This window comes from Hyla sarda, chromosome 2 (assembly GCF_029499605.1).
Source record: "Hyla sarda isolate aHylSar1 chromosome 2, aHylSar1.hap1, whole genome shotgun sequence".
In the NCBI taxonomy this organism is placed as follows: domain Eukaryota; kingdom Metazoa; phylum Chordata; class Amphibia; order Anura; family Hylidae; genus Hyla; species Hyla sarda.
The window spans coordinates 297,714,623-297,741,046 of NC_079190.1; the positions used below are offsets into that span (position 1 = coordinate 297,714,623).

Below are 26,424 nucleotides of genomic sequence, written 5' to 3' on the forward strand. Positions count from 1 at the left end.
GCCACTCCCAATGGTGACCCCGGGCCTCCACTGGGCTCTCCTGGTCTTTTCCGGTCCTCCGCTGTCTTCCTCAAGGCCTTACTGGGCCTACGTAGCGACGTCATTACGCTGCTGCGTACGCTGTTCCTATTGGATGACAGCTTCGTATTGACGTCACCGGAGAGGGCCGAGAAGACACCGGAGGACCAGCGCTGGACCCGAAGGGCACCCCAGAGCATCGTGGAGGGGTAAGTAATACTCACCGCACCACACGGGGAAAATTAAGCTGCTATCCGGCAGCGCAAAATGCTTAAGCTGCTGCCGGATAGCAGCTTAATTTTCCCCGTGTGGTGCGGTGAGTATTACTTACCCCTCCACGATGCTCCGGGGTGCCCTTCGGGTCCAGCGCTGGTCCTCCGGTGTGATGGCCCCGGCATAAAAAAGCATCGTATGTCGATGCTGACATCGACATACGATGGTCTCTGAGAGGCCATCGTATGTCGATTTGATCATATGTCTGGGCCATCGTATGTTGGGGGGGGGTCACTGTACTTTGATGCAGCATATTTTTTTTATATATATATATATGCACAAAATGGATTGCCGCTCACCACACCCGCAGCTGCTCCTGTGTTCGTGCTGCGGACACGCCGGTTCCGCCTCCGGCTCACACAATTGACAGCAAAGAAGATAGTCCGGCACAGAACTGTAGTATGCAGGTAAAAACTCAGAATTTTATTTCAGCAGGACGCAGTACACAGGCTTCTGTGTACTGCGTCCTGCTGAAATAAAATTCTGAGTTTTTACCTGCATACTACAGTTCTGTGCCGGACTATCTTCTTTGCTGTCATATATATATATACTTACAGTGCAGTTTCGCCACCTTATTTGGTCTTTCAAAAAAAAAAAAAAATAGTTTGCAGAATAGTTTGCTTGTACAGTTTGGTCCACCTAAGCTTCTGCAGGATGACAGATGTAATTCCACAGTGAATAAACATTAATATTTGTTATTATCTATAACATTACAAATAAATTGCAGAAATGGTCGCTAACTTCAAATCAGTCTTCCAGATATCCTTACTCTGTAGGTGAACACTTTCTACCAAGCTTATTTCCAAATTCTCCAAAGTAGACTTGCATAGTAAATGTAAGAAAGGGCAGAAAGGTATAATAACATTTTTTTTTGTGCACGGTTGCAAAGACAACTCATGTCATGTTTTGCTGTGGAAGGGATGTTTTCAGGCTTTTCCCTGTAACATCTCTCCAGCTGGGGTAATTTATTTAAATCGAATGAAGCAATTTTGATTTCTTTTACTTCCTCTAAAACACGAGAATGGTGTAAAGCTTTTTTTTGCTGTTATTTTTATGTTAGTTATTTTTTCCCCTATTTTCTTTTAGCAGGACATTTAAGTTTTTTTTGTGTGGTATTCTGGTTAATTGCAGTTTTTACCTTGCATACTGTCTTTCTTATGACAGATTGGTGTCAACATTTAAGGATGTGGACATGATGGATTATAGTTTAGATGCCCTTTGCTGCATGCATGATTGACATTTTATGTGAACACATGAGCAAAAACTGGGAAAAGTCTCCTTCCAATATTCCATGTAGGCTATCTCTATTCCGATGTGATAAAAATGAAAGACTTGGTTCATAGCATAGTTGTGTATTGTTCGATTGTATGTAAATGGAGAGCCCAATTTTTTGGGACTTGTTTGGAATATACACTGCTCAAAAAAATAAAGGGAACACTAAGATAACACATCTTAGGTCTGAATGAATGAACTAATCATATGAAATACTTTCAGCATATTCATAATTGAATATGCTGACAACAAAATCACACAATAAGGATCAATGGAAATCAAATTTGTCAACGCATATGGAGTCACACTCAAAATCAAGGTGGAAAAACCACACTACAGGCTAATTCAACTTTGATGTAATGTCCTTAAAACAAGTCAAAAGGAGGTTCAGTAGTGTGTGAGGCCTCCACGTGCCTGTATGACCTCCCTACAACACCTGGGCTTGCTCCTGATGAGGTGGCGGATGGTCTCCTCAGGGATGTCCTCCCAGACCTGGACTAAAGCATCCGCCAACTTCTGTACAGTCTGTGGTGCAACATGGCATTGGTGGATGGAGCAAGACATGATGTCCCAGATGTGCTCAATTGGATTCAGGTCTGGGGAACGGGCAGGCCAGTCCATTGCATCAATGTCTTCCTCTTGCAGGAACTGCTGACGCACTCCAGTCACATGAGGTCTAGCATTAGGAGGAACCCAGGGCCAACCGCACCACCTGGATGAGCTGCACTACCTGAGCCACCAGAGTGAAAGCACTGTCAGCATTCAAAAGTTACCAAAACATCAGCCAGGAAGCATAGAAAAAGAGAAGTGGTCTGTGGTCACCACCTGAAGAACCACTCCTTTATGGGGGTGTCTTGCTAATTGCCTATAATTTCCACCTGTTGTCTGTTCCATTTGCACAACAGCATGTGAAATTGATTGTCAATCAGTGTTACTTCCTGAGTGGACTATGGGATTTTACAGAAACGTGATTAACTTGGGGTTAAATTGGCCCTGATTTACTAAGAGTGTCGGGTTATTTTCAGTCTTATTTTTTTCCCTGACTATTTTTTCTCACACGTATTTATCAATGTTTCGCAGATGTCGGGAAAATTCTATCGCATGAAATTAAATTCTGTTGATCGGGGGAAAAAAAAGTGTTGCACAGAAAGCGTAAAGTAAATAAATAAAGCAAAGTAACTCTGCACCAGGATGTAACTTTACATTAATGGTCGTTAATGGGTTAACAAAAAAAAGAAAAACGCCAAAAAAATACTGTAACAGGATTACAGTAACAAAGTAACAGGAGAAAAAAAAAATAACTTTTTTTAAACAGATTCCCAACACCTCAAGTCGGGTAGTCGGGTTTTCAAGTTTGGTAATTCACTATTTTTCTGATGGGTATTTAAATACAACTGGCGGTTTTGGCGGGTTTTCAGGAAAATGTTGGGAACACTCCCCTAATTATGCAAACAATGCCCCTTTTAGTCAGGTAAAAAAAATACTTAGAGTAATTGGAAAACCGTCGGGGTTTTACCAGTAAAATGTGTTGCACAAAGTGCCACAGAGGACGTGCGACACATTGTGTCACATAACCCGATAAATAGAGTCGGGATCATGTTAGTAAATCAGGCCTATTGTGGTGTTTGTGTTCCCTTTTTTTTTGAGCAGTGTACAAGAAATTATACATGAAAGCATAGACTAAGCAGCACTAAGTAAAGCACTAAGTAAAGGCAGCATAGTATGGACAGATCCACTTTCCTATAAGTTCAAGCTACACAAAAATATTGCACTGCTTAGTTAATAGAAGCTGTTAATGCACAGAACTGAATCTGTATTCCTGAAGGGAGTGTATGCACGTCCTCTCCCTGCCACCTCCAATGTACAGTTGGTTTGGTCACTTTCAGAGGAACCGGGTTAGTGCCTCTCTCATGACACAGCAGACTCATAAACAGCAGCTTACTTTAACCTTTCATAGGTCCTATTAGCAAAAATGTCACCAAAAAACTGAGCCATTTGGATAATTGCAAAGCAGACTGGTCACCATACATTGCTACCCTTACATAGGTCAGTATAGTCTGATGACAGATCTGCTTTAAGCCTTCCTTTTTTTTTTTTTTTTTTTTTTTTAATATTACTGGGCATATGCATTTAAAATATCATGCATCAAAAGTAGGTTAAAATATACATGGACCAGTCTGCTTAATATTTTCAACAATGCAATTTATCGAAAGAAATTAGACAGCAAAGTAAATCTTAACATGATGTAGTACTGTGACATACCAAGTGTTCAAACCACTTATAAAACTAAGCTGGAGCTAAGTGGCTTCTCTGTTAGGGTCTTTTGTAAAGGAAAAGATGGTCAATGTAGTGTTCTTACAGTCCAAGATGGTCAATGCTATACCAGGCACTGTTATCTAAGTCTTCCAGACCTAAAAAATGATTAATAAGCAAATCTTTATTATTGAATATCATTTTTCAAGTTTTTAAAGGTTCAAAATGATGTATTTTTATTGTATTTTTCTATACTGGCTCAATTTTTACTGAATAGATATAAAAACATACTTCATCCATCACTTGGACTATGGTGCAGTGGAAACGTGTTCTCTGGAATGGTTAATCAGTCATGGAGAACACTACTTACCAGGGTTATTAGTAAATACTGTAAGATTTGGTGAAGGAGAATAATGGTATGGGAAGCCTAGGCTCTTTATTTCCAGTGAAGGGTAATTGTAATAGTAAACAAATACATTTTTAGAGAATTGTATACTTTAACCCCTTAAGGACATAGGGCGTATCCATACGCCCCCATTTCCAAGTCCTTAAGGACCGATGGCGTATGGATACGCCCTGAGCATTTCAGGCCCCCACCGCTAGCCGGAGGGGAGCCGGAGCCGGATGCCTGCTGAAATCGTTCAGCAGGCATCCCGGCATATCGCCCAGGGGGGTCATTATGTCCCCCCATGTCGGTGATTGCCGCAGATCGCTGGACAATTCAGTCCAGCGATCTGCGGCGGATTCCGGGTCAATCGGGTCTCCAGTGACCCGATGACCCGGAATTACTGGCTGATCGGGGCCGTCAGAGACGGCCCCGAACAGCCAGAGCCTGCAGGAGTGAGGTGGCACTGGTGCCACCTCACGATCGCCCTGATTCGTCGGCCGGATTACCGGCCGACCAATCAGGGCGCCTGCTGCGGGTGTCACTCCCGCAACCCGCTCCGCCCCTCTTCCATAGGACGTGAGCTGGTGCGGGAAGACGACCCCGGGTGCTGGGGACCCCGATCCCCGGCGTCCCTGTTGGGATCGGGGCCCCAGGAGCGACGGCGGCGAGGGACAGTCCTGTGTGGATCGTTGGAGGTGAGTGACAGCCTCCTGCTGTTGCTTAGCAACAGCTCCCAGCATGCAACAAGGGCATGCTGGGAGCTGTAGTTATGCAACAGCAGGAGGCAGACCACCACAACTCCCAGCATGCCCTTATGGGCATGCTGGGACTTGTAGTTTTGCAACAGCTGGAGGCACATTCTTTCTATGGAAAAGTGTACCTTCAGCTGTTGTGTAAGTACAACTCCCAGCTTGCACAAACAGCTCAAGTGCATGCTGGGAGTTGTAGTGGTGCATCTGGTGGTTGCATAACTACAACTCCCAGCATGCCCGTTGGCTGTCGGTGACTGCTGAGAGTTGTAGTTTTGCAACAGCTGAAGGCACACTGAGTTAAGTAGTAAACCAGTGTGTCTCCAGCTGTTGCATAACTACAATCCCCAGCATCCCCAGCCAATGTAGTATGCCTCCGGCTGTTGCATAACTACAAGACCCAGCATGCCCTTCCGCTGTCCGTACATGCTGGGGGTTGTAGCTTTTGCAACAGCTGAAGGCACACTGGTTGCAAAACACTGAGTTTGTTACCAAACTCGGTGTTTCACAACCTGTGTGTCTCCAGCTGTTGCAAAACTACAACTCCCAGCATGCACTGATAGACCGTCCATGCTGGGAGTTGTAGTTTTGCAACAGCTGGATGTCCCCCGTCCCCCCCCCCCCCCCAATGTGAATGTACAGGGTACACTCACATGGGCGGAGGATTACAGTAAGTATCCGGCTGCAAGTTTGAGCTGCAGCAAATTTTCTGCCGCTGCTCAAACTGCCAGCGAGAAACTACTGTGAACCCCCGCCCGTGCAACTGTACCCTAAAAACACTACACTAACACAAAATAAAATAAAAAGTAAAAAACACTACATATACACATACCCCTACACAGCCCCCCTCCCCTCCCCAATAAAAATGAAAAACGTCTGGTACGCCACTGTTTCCAGAACGGAGCCTCCAGCTGTTGCAAAACAACTACTCCCAGTATTGCCAGATAGCCAATGACTGTCCAGGCATGCTGGGAGTTTTACAACAGCTGGAGGCACCCTGTTTGGGAATCACTGGCGTAGAATACCCCTATGTCCACCCCTATGCAAGTCCCTAATTTAGGCCTCAAATGCGCATGGCGCTCTCACTTTGGAGCCCTGTCGTATTTCAAGGCAACAGTTTAGGGTCACATATGGGGTATCGCCGTACTCGGGAGAAATTGGGCTTCAAATTTTGGCGGATATTTTCTGCTATTACCCTTTTTAAAAATGTAAAATTTTTGGGAAAACAGGCATTTTAGGTAAAAAAAAATAATTTTTTTTACATATACAAAAGTCATGAAACACCTGTGGGGTATAAAGGTTCACTTAACCCCTTGTTACGTTCCCCGAGGGGTCTAGTTTCCAAAATGGTATGCCATGTGTTTTTTTTTTTGCTGTCCTGGCACCATAGGGGCTTCCTAAATGCGGCATGCCCCCATAGCAAAATTTGCTTTCAAAAAGCCAAATGTGACTCCTTCTCTTCTGAGACCTGTAGTGCGCCAGCAGAGCACTTTTCACCCCCATATGGGGTGTTTTCTGAATCGGGAGAAATTGGTCTTCAAATTTTGGGGGGTATTTTCTGCTATTACCCTTTTTAAAAATGTAAAATTTTTGAGAAACCAAGCATTTTAGGTAAAACAATAATAATTTTTTTTACATATGCAAAAGTCGTGAAACACCTGTGGGGTATTAAGGTTCACTTTACCCCTTGTTACGTTCCCTGAGGGGTCTAGTTTCCAAAATGGTATGCCATGTGTGTATTTTTGCTGTCCTGGCACCATAGGGGCTTCCTAAATGCGGCATGCCCCCAGAGCAAAATTTGCTTTCAAAAAGCCAAATGTGACTCCTTCTCATCTGAGACCTGTAGTGCGCCAGCAGAGCAATTTTCACCCCCATATGGGGTGTTTTCTGAATCGGGAGAAATTGGACTTCAAATTTTGGGGGGTATTTTCTGCTATCACACTTTTTAAAAATGTAAAATTTTTGGGAAATCAAGCATTTTAGGTAAAAAAAAATATTTTTTTTACATATGCAAAAGTCGTGAAACACCTGTGGGGTATTAAGGTTCACATTACCCCTTGTTACGTTCCCTGAGGGGTCTAGTTTCCAAAATGGTATGTCATGTGTTTTTTTTGCTGTCCTGGCACCATAGAGGCTTCCTAAAGGTGACATGCCCCCCAAAAACCATTTGTCGCTCCTTCCCTTCTGAGCCCTCTACTGCGCCCGCCGAACAATTAACATAGACATATGAGGTATGTCCTTACTCGAGAGAAATTGGGTTTCAAATACAAGTAAAAATTTTCTCCTTTTTACCCCTTGCAAAAATTCAAAAATTGGGTCTACAAGAACATGCGAGTGTAAAAAATGAAGATTTTGAATTTTCTCCTTCACTTTGCTGCTATTCCTGTGAAACACCTAAAGGGTTAATACACTTACTGAATGTCATTTTGAATACTTTGGGGGGTGTAGTTTTTATAATGGGGTCTTTTATGGGGTATTTCTAATATGAAGACCCTTCAAATCCACTTTAAACCTGAACTGGTCCATGAAAAATAGCGAGTTTGAAAATTTTGTGAAAAATTTCAAAATTGCTGCTGAACTTTGAAGCCCTTTGGTGTCTTCCAAAAGTAAAAACTCATAAATTTTATGATGCAAACATAAAGTAGACATATTGTATATGTGAACCCAAAAAAAAATTATTTTGAATATCCATTTTCCTTACAAGCAGAGAGCTTCAAAGTTAGAAAAATGCAAAATTTTCATTTTTTTCATCACATTTTGGGATTTTTCACAAAGAAAGGATGCAAGTTACCATAAAATTTTACCACTAAGTTAAAGTAGAATATGTCACGAAAAAACAATCTCGGAATCAGAATGATAACTAAAAGCATTCCAGAGTTATTAATGTTTAAAGTGACAGTGGTCAGAATTGCAAAAAACGCTCCGGTCCTTAAGGTGAAAAAGGGCTCGGTCCTTAAGGGGTTAAACAGTTTAAGGGTGTGACAATTCCTGTGTGCATAAAGTAGAAACATGATTTGAGGAGTTTGATATGGAGGAGCGTGAGTTGCCTACACAGAGCCCTGACCTCAACCAAACTGAACACCTTTAGAATGAATTTTAATGACTATTGTGAACAATACCCAAATGTCCAACTTGATTCTGTAATACATTTCTTCAGAATGGGCTCAAATTCCAACATACTTCTCATGAAAATCCTCTTTGTTGCCAATATTCTTTTCTACTAAAGAGTGTGCCAATAGTGTTCATCAGATCACCTCCACACGATGGCCCTCATTTACTATTCTAAACCCGACCTCTTTTGTCGGGTTTTTTTGTCGCATATTTGTCTGCGCCATGTCGCAGACATCGTGCGCCAGTCTGCGACACGATGCAACATTTTTTCCCGACGGACCCGATGTGGATTCTCCCAAACCCGAAAAAGGGGCGTAACCCGACATTTCTGAGCTTTCCCACGTATTTATTAAGGTTTCCAACCCGAATTTGTTGTATTGTTGTGGATTTTTTCCAGAGAGCTCAGAGGAGTTGGAAACCAAAACCAACAAAACCCAGTGCGACAAACAGGATGCGACATAATAATAAATACCAGGGGAAAAAAGCAGTCGGGTAAGAAAGCAACATGGACTTACAACCCGATTTTCTTAGTAAATGAGGGCCGATATGTGGATATATTCCCAAATTCTTCCTTTATGTTACAGGTACTGTATAACTTTAGGAACAAGATAGTGGGGTTCAGCTCACAAAAAATGAAAAATTAAAACGTAGCTTTTATTGTATCATTAAAATCTGAACAAATTAGGTAAAAAAAAAAAAAAAAAAAAAAAAAACACAAGTGCGTTAAACACAATTCCGATGCATTTCGAACTTTAAACGAGTTCTTAGGCATGGCAGAGTAACATAAAATAATGGTTTATATACCTTCATACCTGAATATCTGACAGGTGCCGTTCAGTCAATTCGTCATGTGACAACAGTTCCGGTTCAGCCGGCTGCATGAGTACGGAATAATATCTGGTATGGATCCATATACTGCAGCTGGGTGAGCAAAGGAAACTTAGTAGTCAATAGTAACTGACTGGCTGACTTATAAGGTATGACCACACTATAATGCAACATATGAATTTCACTGTAGCTACATTTAAATAGATAGATGGTAATAGTCCCATGCCACATCAAACGAACAGTAGTAATCTAGACTCTGTGATAATCAAAGGCAATACAGGTATCAATGAAAATCCAAATAGATAGGGTACATAAATATATATTTTTTTACATATCAAGGGTCGCACTGAGGATCGGTGTGGTTGGAACTAGTATAACAGATGCCTATTGCCATAGCAACAACAATACACAGATAGTAGTAGTAAACATTGGTTGCTAGGGGAGACCGCAGGTTGCAAAATAGCCACAATCTTAGCTAGGCAGAAACCACGCTGATACAGATGATACCCAAAAGTGGTACAAATGACAATGTTAAAGTTAAAGATTACTACGGTTCGTTTGATGTCACATGAGACGATTACCATCTATCTATTTAAATGTAGCTACAGTGAAATTCATATTTTGCATTATAGTGTGGTCATACCTTATAAGTCGGCCAGTCAGTTACTATTGACTACTAAGTTTTCTTTGTTCACCCGGCTGTAGTATGTGGATTCACACCAGATTTTATTCTGTACTCATGCAGCCGGCTGAACTGGAATTGTCATGACACGTCGAATTCACTGATCGCCACCTGTCTGATATTCAGGTATGAATGTATATAAACCTTCATTATTTTATGTTACTTTGCCATGACTAAGAACTCGTTTGAAGTTTGAAACGCGTCGGCATTGTTTTTAACGCACATGTGGTGTTTTTTTCCCTAATTTGTTAATGTTTTAATGATACAGTAAAAGCTACGTTTAAACTTTTCATTTTTTATGAGCCATCTTGTTCCTATCTGCTCTGTACAGGATAAGGCCCGTATTGTCCGTGCTCCTATCTTCCTCACAGTGCCGCATCACAGCCGCAGCCTTGTTATCAGTGTCTGTATTGGGTGGTGAGCTGAACTAAATTTTCTTTTCCTATTACTGTATTACTTTGCTTTTATTACTATGAATGAACTGTGTAGCGTTTCATATTGGACACTGCTTGTGTCAGTAAAGAGTACAATGGTGGTTCACAAATTGTCACAGAAGAGAACAGTTCAGGAAAAAAAAAATCTGTCATGATCCGCTGAAATAATGGAGAAATTATTCTATAATATTTGCTGCTCATGACGCATTTCAGGGCATAGGAGCCCCTTCTTCAGATGAATTATCATAATAACTAAGGTCTGAACCACATAATATACATACAAACATGGTGCCACAAGCCCCGCCTACCAGGCGTGGAAAGTAATGCCATCACATCCTGTGTCCATGGTAAACATAAACATAGTGATACATTCAATAGAGAGCAATCGTAAAACTAAATTGATTTCAAAGAAACAATACAATAATTACAAACTTCAAATGGAGTTGCTGAGCCCTCCGTGGCCGCTTCCACGTTCGTGATGTCACACCATGCCCCTTCCATTCATGTCTATGGGAGGGGGCGTGGCAGCTCGTATGTAGCGATCACACCTCCTCCCATAGACATGAATGTAGGGGGCGTGGCGACTGTAGTCTTCAGTCATCCAGAACGGAGCGGAGTTCGCTTCGTGCACGGATGACTGGTGCGCACGAAATTTGGGGGGGGGTGGGGAGGTGGGGGATCAAATGGTGGAGTTCCACTTTAAATGGAGTCTTGCATGCCTTCCTTTTCTCCATTCATTCTCTATTGTGGAGTTTCTGAAAATAGCAAAGTACAGCGCATGGCTATCTCCGGCAGCTCTGTAGACTGTGAAATTGAGAAGCAGCTTGCATTGGCCTCTCACTGCTACATTCCAAGGGGAGACTTGTGTCCCTGTGGTCTGAGCCCCTGTGATTTACTATGTAGTCTTCAATCTGTGACTTATCCTGTACCAATTTTTTTTTTGTTTGTTTTTTTACTACTTAAGATCCAAGGGCGTACATGTACACCGTTTTCCAACTCCTGAACTATCAACAGCCAGGACCTGTGACTGCCGGACATCGCCGATCAGGCAATGCCTGGCATTAACCCTTTATATGCTGCAATCAAAGTTGATCACAATGTCTAAAATGTAAAAAAGAAAAGTGCTCCCAGTTAGCTCAGCGGGCTGATTGGGACCACCATGGTGAACTTGTGATGTCCCGATCAGTTGAGAGGACAGAGAGAGGGCCCTTACCTGCATCCTCTCCGTCCAATTAGTGCTTCTATGCACCAGTAAGCCATGGTAGGCTGGAGCAATGGAGCACCAATAACACTTATCAGTGCTGCTCTATGGAGCAGCACTGAACAGTATATGCAATCAGAAGATTGCATGTTATATGGTGACTAAAAAATAGTTAAAAAAAAGTGTATTGTAAAAAAATGAATGAAAAGCTAAGTCATATCAAAACAAAAATGTTACCCATAAAAACTACAGATCATGGTGCACAAAATGAGCCCCCAGAAATCACTGTATACAGCAATACAAAGTTTTACTGGTCAGAATTGGACAATTTTGAGGATACAAATTTTCATACAAAAAGGTATAATTTTTTTTATAAGAAGTAAAACTTGAAGAGTACCTGTCATATCCCACCAAAAAAGTTGTTACCCAGTACCTAATCCTGATCATGTACATATCCTTTTGATGTGTCTAGCACCTATATTTCACTCACAAATACCTTCTATCTGTTGCTCACTTGATATTTATCTTCTCTTTTGGAGGAGCATGTCTGTCTATTCCCTCACTCTACATGACTACTCCCTTCTGCTGTACAATACATGCTACACTAAAGAGGAGGGTTATTGCAGTTTGTATGTAGTATACTTAATACACCCTAGTGAATATGTTTAGTGATAAAAGTACAGTAGTTATTTTATGCATACATTTTCTATCTGTTTTATCTGACTTGTGTGTCATCCAGCTTTCTCAGACTCCTGAATGGCAAAGCAGCTGTTCTAACAGTGTTTTGTAAACACAAACACTGCTGAGAGCTTGCAGTATTACATATGAGCTGCAGGCAGTATTACACACAATATACTTAGATACACTGTTGTAAAGTCATAATCACACATACTAGACTCAAGTCAGCATCACACACATTATACTTAGATACGCTGTTGTAAAGTCAGTATCACACCCTGAGCTGCAGGCAGTATCTTGCATATTATGTTTAAATACTGTAGTAAAGTCAGTTTCACACATATTATGCTCCTTTAGCTGCTGCTCTAAGCTTCTGGGAGGGCTGAGCAGTTCAAATGTTTAGGGAAGCAATGAATGCTGATAAGGAAGGGATGTGTGCCTCAGTCAGTCAGGGACAATCGCACTCTAAAGAGCAGTCTGTCAGAGCTAGCCTACAGAGGAACCTGCACACCAACGATCTCCTATACAGGGTACCGACTCGCCTTAGCTGGTATCCAAAGTGCTGTAAAATACAGCTGTGTGTAAAGAAAGATAGATGTCCCCTAGTGGTGGCAATTTAAAAATATATACAGTATATTCAAGGTAAAACGGGCCTGCCTATTCAATCGTGAAATATCTTGAAATTGACAAAAGTAAAAATAAATAAAAATGTTATAAAAATGAACTGATGAAAATCTGTTTAGAAGGAAAATTATAGACAAGTGGTAAAGGCTATAAGACCATCTCCAAGCAGCTTGATGTTCCTTGACTACAGTTGCCCATATTATTGAGAAATTTAAAGGGGTACTCCACTGGAAAACTTTTTTTTTTTTTTTTTTTTTTTAAATCAACTGGTGCCAGAAAGTTTAAACAGATTTGTAAATTACTTCTATTTAAAAATCATAATCCTTCTAGTACTTATCAGCTCCTGTATGCCCCACAGGAAGTTCGTTTTATTTATTTATTTTTATTCCTTTCGGGCTGATCACAGTGCTCTTTGATGACACCTCTGTCCATTTTAGGAACTATCCAGAGTAGAAGAAAATCCCCATAGCAAACCTATCCTGCTCTCGACGGTTCCTAAAATGGATAGAGGTGTCAGCAGATAGCACTGTGGTCAGACAGAAAGAAAGGAAATTCATAAAGATAATAAATTCCTCTGTATTATACAGCAGCTGATAAGTACTGGAAGGATTAAGATTTTTAAATAGAAGTAATTTACAAATCTGTTTAACTTTCTGGCACCAGGTGATATAAAAAAAAAGTAAAAAAGTGGCACCAGGTGATAGAACATTTTTTCCCCCCCAGTGGAGTACCCTTTTAAGGTCCATGGGACTGTAGCCAACCTTCCTGGACCTGGGCGAAAGAGAAAAATTGTTGACAAAATGAAGAGATGGATAATATGAATGGTAGCCAAGGGGCTCAGAACAACTTTCAAAGGCATTAGAGGTAAATTTCCAGGTCAAGGTACATTAGGGTCAGATCACACCATCCTTTGCCGTTTCAGCCAAAGTGGACTTAATGAAAGATGACCGAAGAGTTCACCACAGTTAAAGCAAATAATAAGAGTGAGACTTGTAATTGCCAAAGAAACGTTTATTCTGGAAAAGGCACCCTTCACACCTGGAGCAGTTTGTGTATGAACGCACCCTTAGAGTTAAAGTAATCCCTTCGTTGTAGTGCCTGCCTCAAACGGTTGTTCTATTCCTTGATAAACCCTCATTTTTGTCTAGGACAGTTTTATTATTTTGTTTTTCAAAATAATTCAGTTGCAAATCAGACATTACTTTTAATTTTCAAAAAAATGTTATTCATTTTTTTTTTTTTAAAGGTTTCAAATTATTTGCGGGAGCATTGTGGGTTTTTCTGTCTTTCGGAGCTCCACTCGCAGCGTCCGGAAGTTCATTGCTCCGAACGCTGTGTGCGGGCTTCCATGTTCGCGGGCGCCCCCTCGTAACGTCACGCCTGGCCCCTCGTGACGTCGCGCCCGCCCCCTCAACCAAAGTCTATGTGAAGGGGGCGCGTCCGCTGTTATTTTTGACGTCACGAGGGGGCGGCCGCGAACACGGAAGCCAGCACACAGCGTTCGGAGTAATGAACTTCCGGACGCTGCGAGCGGAGCTCCGAAAGGCAGGGCAGCGCACAACCCCTTTAACAGAAGAGTAGCAACAATTTTGTGCATGTCTGTGTGTCAAAATAAAAAAGCTGTTGTACATGAACAGCTAAAGTTAGAGCTAAAGGCTACGTTCACACGGCCTTCTAGACCCGTCCCGTTCTTCTCCCGTCAAAAATAAAAACGGACGTAAAAAAAAAGACTATAACGGATGTAAACGGATGTTATCCATTTGGATCTGTTATTGTTCAGTTAATAAACAAAAAAAAATGTTTTTTTGTTCTGAGCATGCTCAGAAGTAAAAACGGATAAAAAAAATACAAATAAAAAAACGGATGACATTAAAGGCTCATCCGTTTTCCATAGACTTCAGTGTTAAATTTACTGTATCCGTTTTTTTCTTCCATTTCTTTGATGGAAGAAAAAATACTGCATGTGCCGTTTTTTCTGCCGTCAAAAAAACAGAAATTAGTGCAGACAGGTACAAATGAATGTAAACGTATTGTAAAAAAAAATCCCATTGACACGAATGAGATTTTTTAAAAACGGTTTTTAATCCGTTTACAGCCTGCAAGAATGGAACCGAAACGGGGATTAAAAAAACAGGGACAGACGGCGGTGTGAACGCACCCTAAGATACAGTGGTTTTTCCTAGGTAAAACTTTATTACTGTATTTAGCAGAGAGCATAGACCTGTGTTTTCTTGCAGGTCAGTAGCAATGTACAGTGCAGCCAGATTAACTTAATCCTGGGCTAAATGACATGCACATGCTCTCATTTGTAGAACATTTATATATATTTGCTTCATTTTTGTTCATTTAAGCTTCCGTGTCCCATGCACCCCCACCATTTTTATGTATTTTAAGGAATATAAAGGCCTAAATGTTAAAAGCTTATTGTTATTCAGAGTTTATAATCTCTGTCGTGCTTTAATAATTTTTTTTTCTTATGCCTGGATTGGCCGCAAGTTGCACAATAATCACTCTCACAGCTTTGTAATCAATGCCCACAGTAATAGGATTCCTCTGGCCACTGGCAATTAATAAATTTGTGTCTTTTCTTTAAAAAAAATAAAAAAAAAAATAGCAAAGTCGGATCTGAAATACGACTGACTGGCTTTCCTCATTTGCATATTTATTGCAGTGGAAAAATTCTTACCGAATGATTGATGTCAGCCCTGCCTCTTGAATTCCAAGCAGCACATTATTATGAAATGAAAAATGCCGGCCCTAGAGTTGATTAAAGTTGAAGACGGTGGAATCTGTGTTTTTTAAGATTGTGGGAGAATTAAAGGCATATTTTAATGGATGTTGACAAGAAGTGAGCCAACAAAAGCAAAGCAAAGGATTTGCCTGAAAAGATTTAATCACATGTTTCTTGGGGGATTAATTGCTGGGGATGACCGGTGCCATTGGTAGTCTGTGTGGAGTTAAATGATTATTGTTCTTGAGGTAAGAAATAGAAAGGGCGGACGGATAGACGTTCTCTACATAATTTAAATATACTTCCCCTAGAAAAGGTGTTTGTTAGGCTGAGCGGCATTGGCAATTTATTTTGATTGGTTTATTGTATATTTTAATTTAGATCCTTAAACTATGGCTGGATCCATCGTGATTTTGACAAATCGGGAACAAATGCATTGTATAATCTTACATGTTTTGCCCGCTAATTTTACAGGAGATTGGCTGTGGACTTTATCCTCTGCACTCTAAAAGATGAAATCCATTAAATGTGGTAATGAAAAACACTAGAAATAAGCACATGACGATCCAAAAAATAAAGATACTTTATTGAACAGATACTTCAAATGACATAAATTTAAAAACATATAAAAATGGCACAAAGTATTATAATAGCAAAGGTGCTGGAGGAACAGACTATCAGGTAGAGACTAAGCACTTAGCATACAGCTTAATGACAAATATAAACTTAATATGCATTGGATGAAGCCTTGAGCGAAACGTTGGGTGATGGAGGCTCGCACATTCATTCCTCTCCATTATGGTATGATATTGTGATTTGTTACTGTATTTTTGTTTAAAATTGTGGTCCTCGTTTGAACCTTTGTGACTTATATGTCTCATGCACTGTGCCACCTTATTCATGTTTAGTGCACTGCAACCACTATGGTCTCTATGATGCATATTAATTACGTTTATATTTGTCATTAAGCTGTATGCTAAGTGTGGAGTCTCTACCTGATAGTCTGTTCCTCCAGCACCTTTGCTGTTATAATACTTTGTACCATTTTTATATGTTTTGTATGTCATTTGAAGTATATCTGTTCAATAAAGTATATTATCAATTTATTTTTTGGATCGTCATGCGCTTATTTCTGGTAATTTATTTATATAGCGTAGATCTGTTTATACCTTTGGGACCCATGTTTAAATTGAGTAAATGTGGTAATGGCAGCAAATTTCCATGCAGATTTTGGTACATGCAGATAGGGTTTGAAAATCTAATCTGCTTCTATTGTGCTGTAAATCACTTCAGATATATACACTGCTCAAAAGAATAAAGGGAACACTAAGATAACACATCCTAGATCTGAATGAATGAACTAATCGTATGAAATACTGTACTTTTGTCTTTACATAATTGAATATGCTGGCAACAAAATCACATAAAAATTATCTATGGAAATCAAATTTATCAACCCATGGAGGTCTGGATATGGAGTCACACTCAAAATCTAAATGGAAAACCACACTACAGGCTTATCCAACTTTGATTTAAAGGGGTACTCCGGTGGTTAATTTTTTTGACTATATGGCATCTTCTTTATAAGTTTTGTTTTTTTTGCAATATACCGTATTTATCGGCATATAACACGCAGTTTTTAGGCTGAAATTTTTAGCCTAAAGTCTATGTGCGTGTTATACCCCGATACACCCCCAGGAAAGGCAGGGGGAGAGAGGCCGTCGCTGCCCGCTTCTCTCCCCCTGCCTTTCCTGGGGTCTAGAGCCCTGCTGCCGGCCCTTCTCTCCCCCTGGCTATCGGCGCCTCTGCCCGTTCTCTCCCACTGACTATCGGTATGGTCTGGTCCGCGCTGCTGCAGGCAATGACGTCAGTGCGCCGCGCCGTGCATAGCAACGACGCAGGGGACGCACGCCGGAGGCCTGCAGCAGCGCGGACCCGGCCCAGGTAATTATGCCACCGGGGATGGGGGGAGGCAATGGGGCAGCGGCGCCGGCAATGGGTGCCGCTGCCCCTTCTCTCCCCCTGGCTGTCGGCGCCGCTTCTCTCCCCCTGGCTATCGGCGCCGGCAATGGGGCGCCGGGAACCGATAGTCAGGGGGACAGAAAGGGCAGCGGCGCCGATAGCCAGGGTTAGAGAAGGGCCGGCAGCAGGGCTCTAGACCCCAGGAAAGGCATGGGGAGAGAAGCGGGCAGCGACGGCCTCTCTCCCCCTGCCTTTCCTGGGGGTGTATCTGGGTATACACGCGCACACACGCACCCTCATTTTACCATGGATATTTGGGTAAAAAACTTTTTTTACCCAAATATCCTTGGTAAAATGAGGTTGCATGTTATAGGCCGGTGCGTGGTATACCCCGATAAATACGGTACATGTGTTATATGTTTTGGTAGCATGTGTGCCACGCCCCCTCATCTCATCCAGCTGAGTACACAGCTCCTCACCTCCCCTCCCTCCTGCTATGTATTCTAAGGACACAGGTCTGCACAGGAGGAGGACCTCACAGATAAGTGTTATCTGAAGGGGAGGATGACAAGGTGCATGGGCTGTGGATGTATGGACTGCAGGGGAATAAATCTCATACTAGGAATGATCTCTCTGGGGGAGATTTATCAAAACCTGTGCAGAGGAAAACTTGCCCGGTTGCCCATAGCAACCAATCAGATTGCTTCTTTCATTTTTCACAGGCCTTCATAAAAAGGAAAGCAGCAAGCTGATTGGTTGCTATGGGCAACTGGGCAAGTTTTCCTCTGCACAGGTTTTGATAAATCTCCCCCTATATGTGAAGGGGGAGGTGGTGGGACTCCTGAATGACACATGCTGGGAGTTGTAGTCCCTGTTGTGTGTGTATGCTAGTTTTTACAAACCAGTGTGCCACCAGCTGTTGCAAAACTACAACTCCCAGCATGCCCTGACAGACTTTGGACATGCTGGGAGTTGTAGATTTGCAACAGCTGGAGGTACACTGGTTGGGAAACACTGTTCTAGCCTATTCAGCATACACATCATGTTACACCAGTGTTTTCCAACCAGTGTGCCTCCAGCTGTTGCCAAACTACAACCCATAGCAGGCCCAAAGGCTGTCAGGGCATGCTGGTAGTAGTAGTTTTGCAACACCTGGAGGCACCCTGGTTGGGAAACACTGGTGTATGCCCTACAGAGGTGTGGTGAACTACAACCCCCAGGAGACTACAGAGGCAGCATGCTGGTGTTATACCACAGACTGAAGACTCCTGAATGACACATGCTGGGAGTTGTAGTCCCTTTTGTGTGTGTATGCCAGTGTATCCCAACCAGGGCTGATTATATTAATGTGCTGTGTATAAGGGAGCTGACCCGGGAAAATAGTAGGATGAGTAAAGGGCGGAAAAAACAAAACAAAAGGAGCCGCCCCAAACCAGCAAGGCATGTGACATGCTGGGATTTGTAGTTTTCAGCACAGCAAGAAACAGGAAATAGAAGCAAAGATAGGAAAACAAAGTCGGGGATAAAAAGACAACAAAGAACGGAAATAGAACAAGAATAGAAATGAAACAAAACAAATAAGGTAAGTCACAAATGGAAAAATACGTTGACCACCGGAGTACCCCTTTAATGTCCTTAAAACAAGTCAAAATGAGGCTCAGTAGTGTGTGTGGCCTCCACGTGCCCATATGACCTCCCTACAACGCCTGAGCATGCTGCTGATGAGGTGGTGGATTGTCTCCTGAGGAATGTCCTCCCAGACCTGGACTAAAGCATCCGCCAACTCCTGGACAGTCTGTGGTGCAAAGTGGCGTTGGTGGATGGAGCGAGACATGATGTCCTAGATGTGCTCAATAGGATTCTGGTCTATGGAACGGGCAGACCAGTCCATAGCATCAATGCCTTCCTTTTGCAGGAACTGCCGATACACTCCAGCCACATGAGGTCTAGTGTTGTATTGCGTGAGGCGGAACCCAGGGCCAACCACACCAGCATATGGTCTCACAAGGGGTCTGTTCATCTCATCTCGGTACCTAATGGCAGTCAGGCTACCTCTGGCAAGCACATGGAGGGCTGTGCAGCCTCCCAAAGAAATGCCACCCCACACCATTATTGACTCACCGCCAAACCGGTCATGCTAGAGGATGTTGAAGGCAGCAGAACGTTCTCCACAGTGCCTTCAGACTCTGTCACGTCTGTCTCATGTGCTGAGTGTGAACCTGCTTTCATCTGTTAAGAGCACAGGGTGCCAGTGGCGAATTTGCCAATCTTGGTTTTCTCTGGCAAATGCCAAACGTCCTGCACGGTGTTGTGCTGTAAGCACAGCCCCCACCTGTGGACATTGTGCCCTCATGGAGTCTGTTTCTGACAGTTTGAGTGGACACATGCACATTTGTGTCCTGCTGGAGGTCATTTTGCAGGGCTCTGGCAGTGCTCCTCCTTGCACAAAGGCAGAGGTAGCAGTCCTGCTGCGGGGTTGTTGCCCTCCTACGGCCTCCTCCACATCTCCTGATGTACTGGCCTGTCTCCTGGTAGCGCCTCCATGCTCTGGACACTACGCTGACAGACACAGTAAACCTTCTTGCCACAGCTCGCATTGATGTGCCATCCTGGATGAACTGCACTACCTGAGCCACTTTGTGTAGTTTGTAGACTCCGTCTCATGCTACCACTAGAGTGAAAGCACCGCCAGCATTCATAAGTGACCAAAACATCAGCCAGGAAGCATAGGAACTGAGAAGTGGTCTGTGGTCACAAGCTGAAGAACCACTCCTTTTTTGGTGGTGTCTTGCTAATTGCCTATAATTTGGACAACAGCATGTGAAATTGATTGTCAATCAATGTTGCTTCTTGAGTGTGATTTCACAAAAGTGTGATTAACTTTGAGTTAGTGTGTTTTTAAGTATTCCCTTAATTTTTCTGGCCGGGGTATAATGTGTGGGTGTATATATATATATATATATATATATATATATACTCCGAGCTCCACATAGGTCCTACTAGGACGCATATGTTTATGTATACTCACATAAGAAATAAAAAAATAAAAACTCAGTTTATATGGCTTTTGTTTCTTCTCTCTGATTTTTTCTGATGAATTGAATTTGTTATCCGTGCACAACTACCACAACCATAGCATTTTGCAGCAATTTTCCTTTAGTTACAGCAAAAAAAAGCAAAACACATGAACGCACTAAATATATCCTTAGTATGTAGCAGGTAGGCAGACACTGGCTGTGCCCATCAACTCAACTAACTTAAACTGTGTAAATAGGATTCCAGGGGGTAACACAGTGTAAGAGACACCTCAGTCTGCTGCTTTCCTGTTAAAAGGGTACTCCAGAGAAATAAAAACTTACGACAGGATGGTGTATAAGTTTCTTATAGCGGGGTTCCAACTGCTGCTCTTGTACGGGAGCCAGTTACTTACCCACTGATGATTTGCTTAACATCTCTTAGAATGAAGGCTGGAGCACATCAAGGACGGTTGAATAACCTGCCCCCATACAGGAGATTGTGGTGGGGCACAACGATCAGACCCCCATGATCAGGTTTATTTTCCCAGAGGACCCCTTTACTGCAGAGAAACCAGAAGTCATTGGCCCAGATTTTCAAAACTGTCTGTGTGACTGGTTACTATGGGAAAGCCATACAGTTTGATATATTTGGGCGGTATCGGTGCTGAGCTTTTCAATCCTGACTTCGTATAATTTTATCAGTTTTATGCTGTCCAATACGGGGGCAACCTAAAACTGGGAAGCAATCGCCATTTCGGGACAATATGAATTATTCTGAGATGCTCTAGTGTTTCAGAGTAATCATAGTTTCAAAAATTCTGCCGGGATAGGATTACTAGTCATGGGGTGGGTCCCGGCATCTGCTCCTTGCCGAGCTGCCTTGAATAAAACCACTTTCCCCAGCAGTTTAACTGGCTAGGCGGGAGCAGCCGCTGGGACCCAACCTCACGGACTTGTTACCTGGCAGCATTTTTTAATTATGATTACTCTAAAATGCGTCTGAGTAAATTATAGTTTGCTGGGATCGTGATGCCTACACCAGTTTTATGCTGCACATTCTTTGGGCTGCATAGGACTGGTGACAGGTTCCCTTTGAAGATAACCTGTCAATTAAAATGTTGCTCTGAGAGCAGGATACGATAGAGAAAGCAAAGCTCTATGGGGAATTTATCAATGCTTGACTCAGAAAAAAAAACTGGTGTAAAAAGGTTACTATTTTTTGTGCAAGCTTTATTTTTGCAGGAAAATGTTCCTGTGTCTGGTTTCTGGTAGCAAGTATTAGTATATCCCCCCCCCCCCCCCCCTATGTTGTAATAGCTTAAAGGGGTACTCCGGTGGAGAACAATATTTTTTTAAATCAACTGGTGCCAGAAAGTTAAACAGATTTGTAAATTACTTCTATTTAAAAATCTTAATCCTTCCAGTGCTCAGTATTACATATGCAGTATCAGCTGCTGTATGCTACACAGGAACTTCATTTCTTTTTTAATTTCTTTTCTGTCTGACCACAGTGCTCTCTGCTGACACTGCTGCCCATGTCAGGAATTGTCCAGAGCAGGATAGGTTTGCTATGGGGATTTGTTCCTGCTCTGGACTGTTCCTGGACAGATGTGTCAGCAGAGAGCACTGTGGTCAGACAGAAAAGAAATTCAAAAAGAAAATAACTTCCTCTGGAGCATACAGCAGCTAAGTACTGGTAGAACAGAGCTTCTGAGTAAGTATTGGTGTAGACTCTGACAAGACTTTTATGAGAGACTGGGAAAGTCCTGATTGTGAGTGTCCATGGTTGACTGCTTTCTCTGTGCCAGTGTGTATACAAAGAAGGTCACCAATCAGCCTAAACAGGATTTCTCTAAGGTTATGCTCATTCATAGTTCTTCAGACCTATTTTTACAACCTTATTTTTTTATTGCCCATCTATTTAAAGGATTACTCCGCTCCCCAGCGTCCAGAACTCCCCTTCCCATAGACTTGCATTGAGGGGACGGGGCGTGAACACGGAAGCCTGCAGCCAGCATTCAGAACATTTCGGATGCTGGGGAGCGGAGTAACCCTTTAAATGGGAAAACACTGCACAGTTCACATTTGCTTATGGTTTCTTTTTTTTCCATTTTTCTTTTAATAGCTGTAAGTAAAAAAGAATGTGTTTTCTGGATGTACCCAGTTAGGGATTTTTTTTCTGATGTTCCACCTTTTTGAGACAATGGTCATAAGGGGAATATAGTGCTATGTGCTGTACTATCACAAAGCCTGAACTGTTAGCAACAGCCTTGGCCATTAGAGCACTAGTTAGAGGCAAGCAGAGTAGGTCAACGTAGATCTTTTACCTCTAACATTCCCCAGTAAATAGCGACTGTGGTATCTAAGGCTGCTTTTACACTATAAAAATACCTCCGTTATAAACGCCCGTTATAAAAACCCTGGAAATCGTCCGTTAAATGGCCGTTAGAAAATCCCATTATAGTCTATGGGATTTTTCCAATAGCCGTTTTAACCCGTTATCACGCGTTATTAATAACGGCCGTTATTTTGTGATGGGCGATAGTAACGGGAGAGAATTTGCATTATTTTAATTATATTTTTAAGCTAATGTCTTAATTTTCCTGCACAGGCAAAAGTAACCAGCAAAAAAATGGAACCCAAATGGTAGAAAAAACAATGGTGCCCATATAAGCTAATTTACAATGGGGATCAAAAGGTTGGGAACCCCAGGTAAAAATTTGTATTAATGTGCATAAAGAAGCCAAGGAAAGATGGAAAAATCTCCAAAAGGCATCAAATTACAGATTAGACATTCTTATAATATGTCAACAAAAGTTAGATTTTATTTCCATCATTTACACTTTCAAAATAACAGAAAACAAAAAATGGTGTCTGCAAAAGTTTGGGCACCCTGCAGAGTTAATATCTTGTACTGCCCCCTTTGGCAAGTATCACAGCTTGTAAATGCTTTTTGTAGCCAGCCAAGAGTCTTTCAATTCTTGTTTGAGGTAGCTTTGCCCATTCTTCCTTACAAAAGTCTTCCAGTTCTTTGAGATTTCTGGGCTGTCTGTCACGCATTGCTCTTTTAAGGTCTACCCATAGATTTTCAATTATGTTGAGGTCAGGAGATTGTGAAGGCCATGGCAAAACCTTCAGTTTGCGCCTCTTGATGTAATCCCCCATGGATTTTGAGGTATGCTTAGGATCATTATCCATTTGTAGAAGCCATCCTCTCTTTAACTTCAGCTTTTTCACAGATGGCATCAAGTTAGCATCCAAAATTTGCTGAAATTTTATTGAATCCATTTTTCCTTCTACTCGTGAGATGTTCCCTGTGCCACTGGCTTCATTACAACCCCAAAGCATGATTGAACCACCCCCATGTTTAACAGTTGGACAGAGGTTCTTTTCATTAAATTCTGTTCCCCTTCTTCTCCAAACGTACCTTTGCTCATTCCGGCCAAAAAGTTCAATTATAACCTCATCGGTCCACAGAACTTGTTTCCAAAATGCATAAGGCTTGTCTATATGTTCATTTGCAAAGTTCAAACGCTGATTTTTGTGGTGAGGACGTAGAAGAGGTTTTCTTCTGATGACTTTTCCATGAAGACCATATTTGTACAAGTATCTCTTTATAGTGGAATAGTGTACCACAACTCCAGTGTCTGCCAGATCTTTCTGGAGGGATTGTGCAGTCAAACGTGGGTTTTTAATAGTTTTTCTCACAATCCTGCGAGCTGTTCTGTCTGATATTATTCTTGGTCTTCCAGATCTTGCTTTAACTTCCACTGTTCCTGATGACTGCCATTTCTTAATTACATTCCGAACAGAGGATATTGACATCTGAAAATGTTTTGCTATCTTCTTATAGCCTTCTCCAGCTTTGTGAGCGTCAACTATTTTCAGTTTCCGATTTCTAGACAACTGCTTAGAAGAACCCATGGTGCTGATTGTTGGGGCAAGGTCAGATGAGTCTGGGCATTTAAAACCTTTAGGGTGCGTACCCACAGGGCGTATATGCAGCGTATTTGACGCTGTGCAAAATTTATGGCAGCAGCGGGAAATACGCTGCGTATTCCTTGCTCACTATACACACAGGGTTTCCGGCGGCAGCCCTATGCGTGTAGTGAGTTTTGGAGGCGGAGACATTATAAGAATGTCTAATTTATAATTTGATGCCTTTTGTAGATTTTTCCATCTTTCCTTGGCTTCTTTATGCACATTAATACACATTTTACCTGGTGTGCCCAAACTTTTGATCCCCACTGTACATTTACCCTAAAATATCTTGTTTTTTTGGAGAGCACATTGTATTTTCCAGTGGCACCATTACATGGTTATAACCGAAAAAATCTCATGGCTCTTAAAATGTGATACTGAAAAATAGAAAAGGAAAAGCTTGGTCAATTAACATCCGCAACACTGGTATTAAGGGTTTAATAACAAAAACTAAATGAAAAAACTTGAACCAATATATTTGAATCCTGAAGGTATACTGTATGCCGGGCTGCACGATTATCATTTATACAGGCCTTACAAACAGCTTTATTTTCAGTTCAGGATAAATCATTGTATACGTACATGCAAAGGCAATTTTTTCCTAATCAATTTTTTCCTAATTTAGTAACACAAATTAAACATTTGCCATTTAAGTAGAAAGATTGTGGTTTTATTCCCTAACATAAAAGTTTAAAACTGCAAGCTTAAGATTTCTTAGGCAAGCCTAATGTGTTCCTAAAGCTTGCTTACATTTTAAACCGGTTAAGTTATGCAATCCCAATATTAAGGTTGTCTGAATAGGTTATTATTTAATTTTCATTCTCTTGGACATCTTTAAAAGTTACGCAATTAGCTAAGATACATATATAGTCAGACAAATGACAACAACCAGGTAGTTACAACCAGGTAGTGGAAAACCTTTCAGAGGTGTTGAGGTTTAGATGGTAAGGAAACATTTGGGAATGTTTCCTTTCTCCTATGTATCAGTAGATCATGTGAAGTTGTCCCTTATCTTCTTATTCTGCTTTGAGTTGTAATCATGCATTCCTTTTAACCATTAATATATCCTTCTTTCAGCTAGTTTTTCTGAAAGGTCGTTAAATCTATCCTTTTTTTTTAGGCTACAAAGCACTAAAGGAATTAATGAGATCTCTGGTACAGTTGCAAGATGAACTTTTCTTCCAGTTTCCTGAAACACGCTACCTGATAGATGGAAAGAAATGCAAAGCAGATAGGTAAATAACAAATTTTTTTTGATGATTTGAAGCATTTTTTTTCATTATTTGAATTCATATTGTTACAAAGTTTTGTTTGTCATACTCCTTTTCCTCTGTCCACTAACTCCTTATGGATCTACCAACTTTGTTAGCAAATTGTAGGGGACTGGTGGAAGAGAAAGTGACTGCAGAAACCTTTAGTTTTTTTAAGCAGGTTTTTGAATGCATTGGGGGCAATAAAAGAGTTGAAAAGTTAGACATAGCCTTTAGATCCATTAAATAAATGGACCGTTAGGTTTCTATTTATAAAAAAAAAAAAAAAGAAAAAAAGAGGAAGATTTACTATGTTATTTTTCTTTATTAAAGGTTTTTTTTTACCACAAAGGTAAATAGTTCTAAAGTGATGCATTATGTGACATTAAACCTATTTCCAATATATAAACATTTCTGAAAATGACCATGTTTTTAAAGAGAGATAAAAGAAACAAAGTGGTGCACACCTGGTGAAGATTGTCAGGTAAGTGGGTACTGTAGAGTTGAAGGGAACATTCGCCTCTTATGGGACAGTGTTATTCTCAGAGCACAACACCTATGTTCGCAATTTGAAGTAGTGGTCAGCCACCCACAGGTCCCGCCAGTATAGAAGATCTAGTACAGGAATTCATTAGGCCATGGGAAATGACATCAAAGTTCAGCAAACAGGGACATCATTCGGAGCACTTTACCATCGAGGAATTGCAGAGTAGAGCTTGAAAGTGCAGGTAGTTTATTGTTAAAATACATAAAACAACGATTATCACAAGGCGTTTCAAGACTGGAGCGGTCTATTTGTCAGGTATGAAAATAATAATGAAAACAGTCTATATATACAAGGAGACCCAAATGGTTCCGGGTTGTGACACCAGATGACGTACAGGTAAACACACAGTGCAAATCAGAAAAACCAATTAAAGCATACCTGTCAGATCACCCAAAAAAAAACAAAAAAAACAAAAAAAAACGGTT

General features: G+C 41.5%; 1 protein-coding gene across 1 annotated transcript in view; it reads left to right on the forward strand.

Annotated features, from left to right (window-relative positions):
• The window catches only part of AATF (apoptosis antagonizing transcription factor), a 193,651-nt gene that overhangs the window by 69,416 nt on the left and 97,811 nt on the right, over positions 1-26,424 (forward strand). Inside the window, exon 5 of the mRNA XM_056557544.1 lies at positions 25,323-25,437. Coding sequence (XP_056413519.1) covers positions 25,323-25,437 — 115 coding nt within the window. The remainder of the gene's footprint in view (positions 1-25,322; positions 25,438-26,424) is intronic.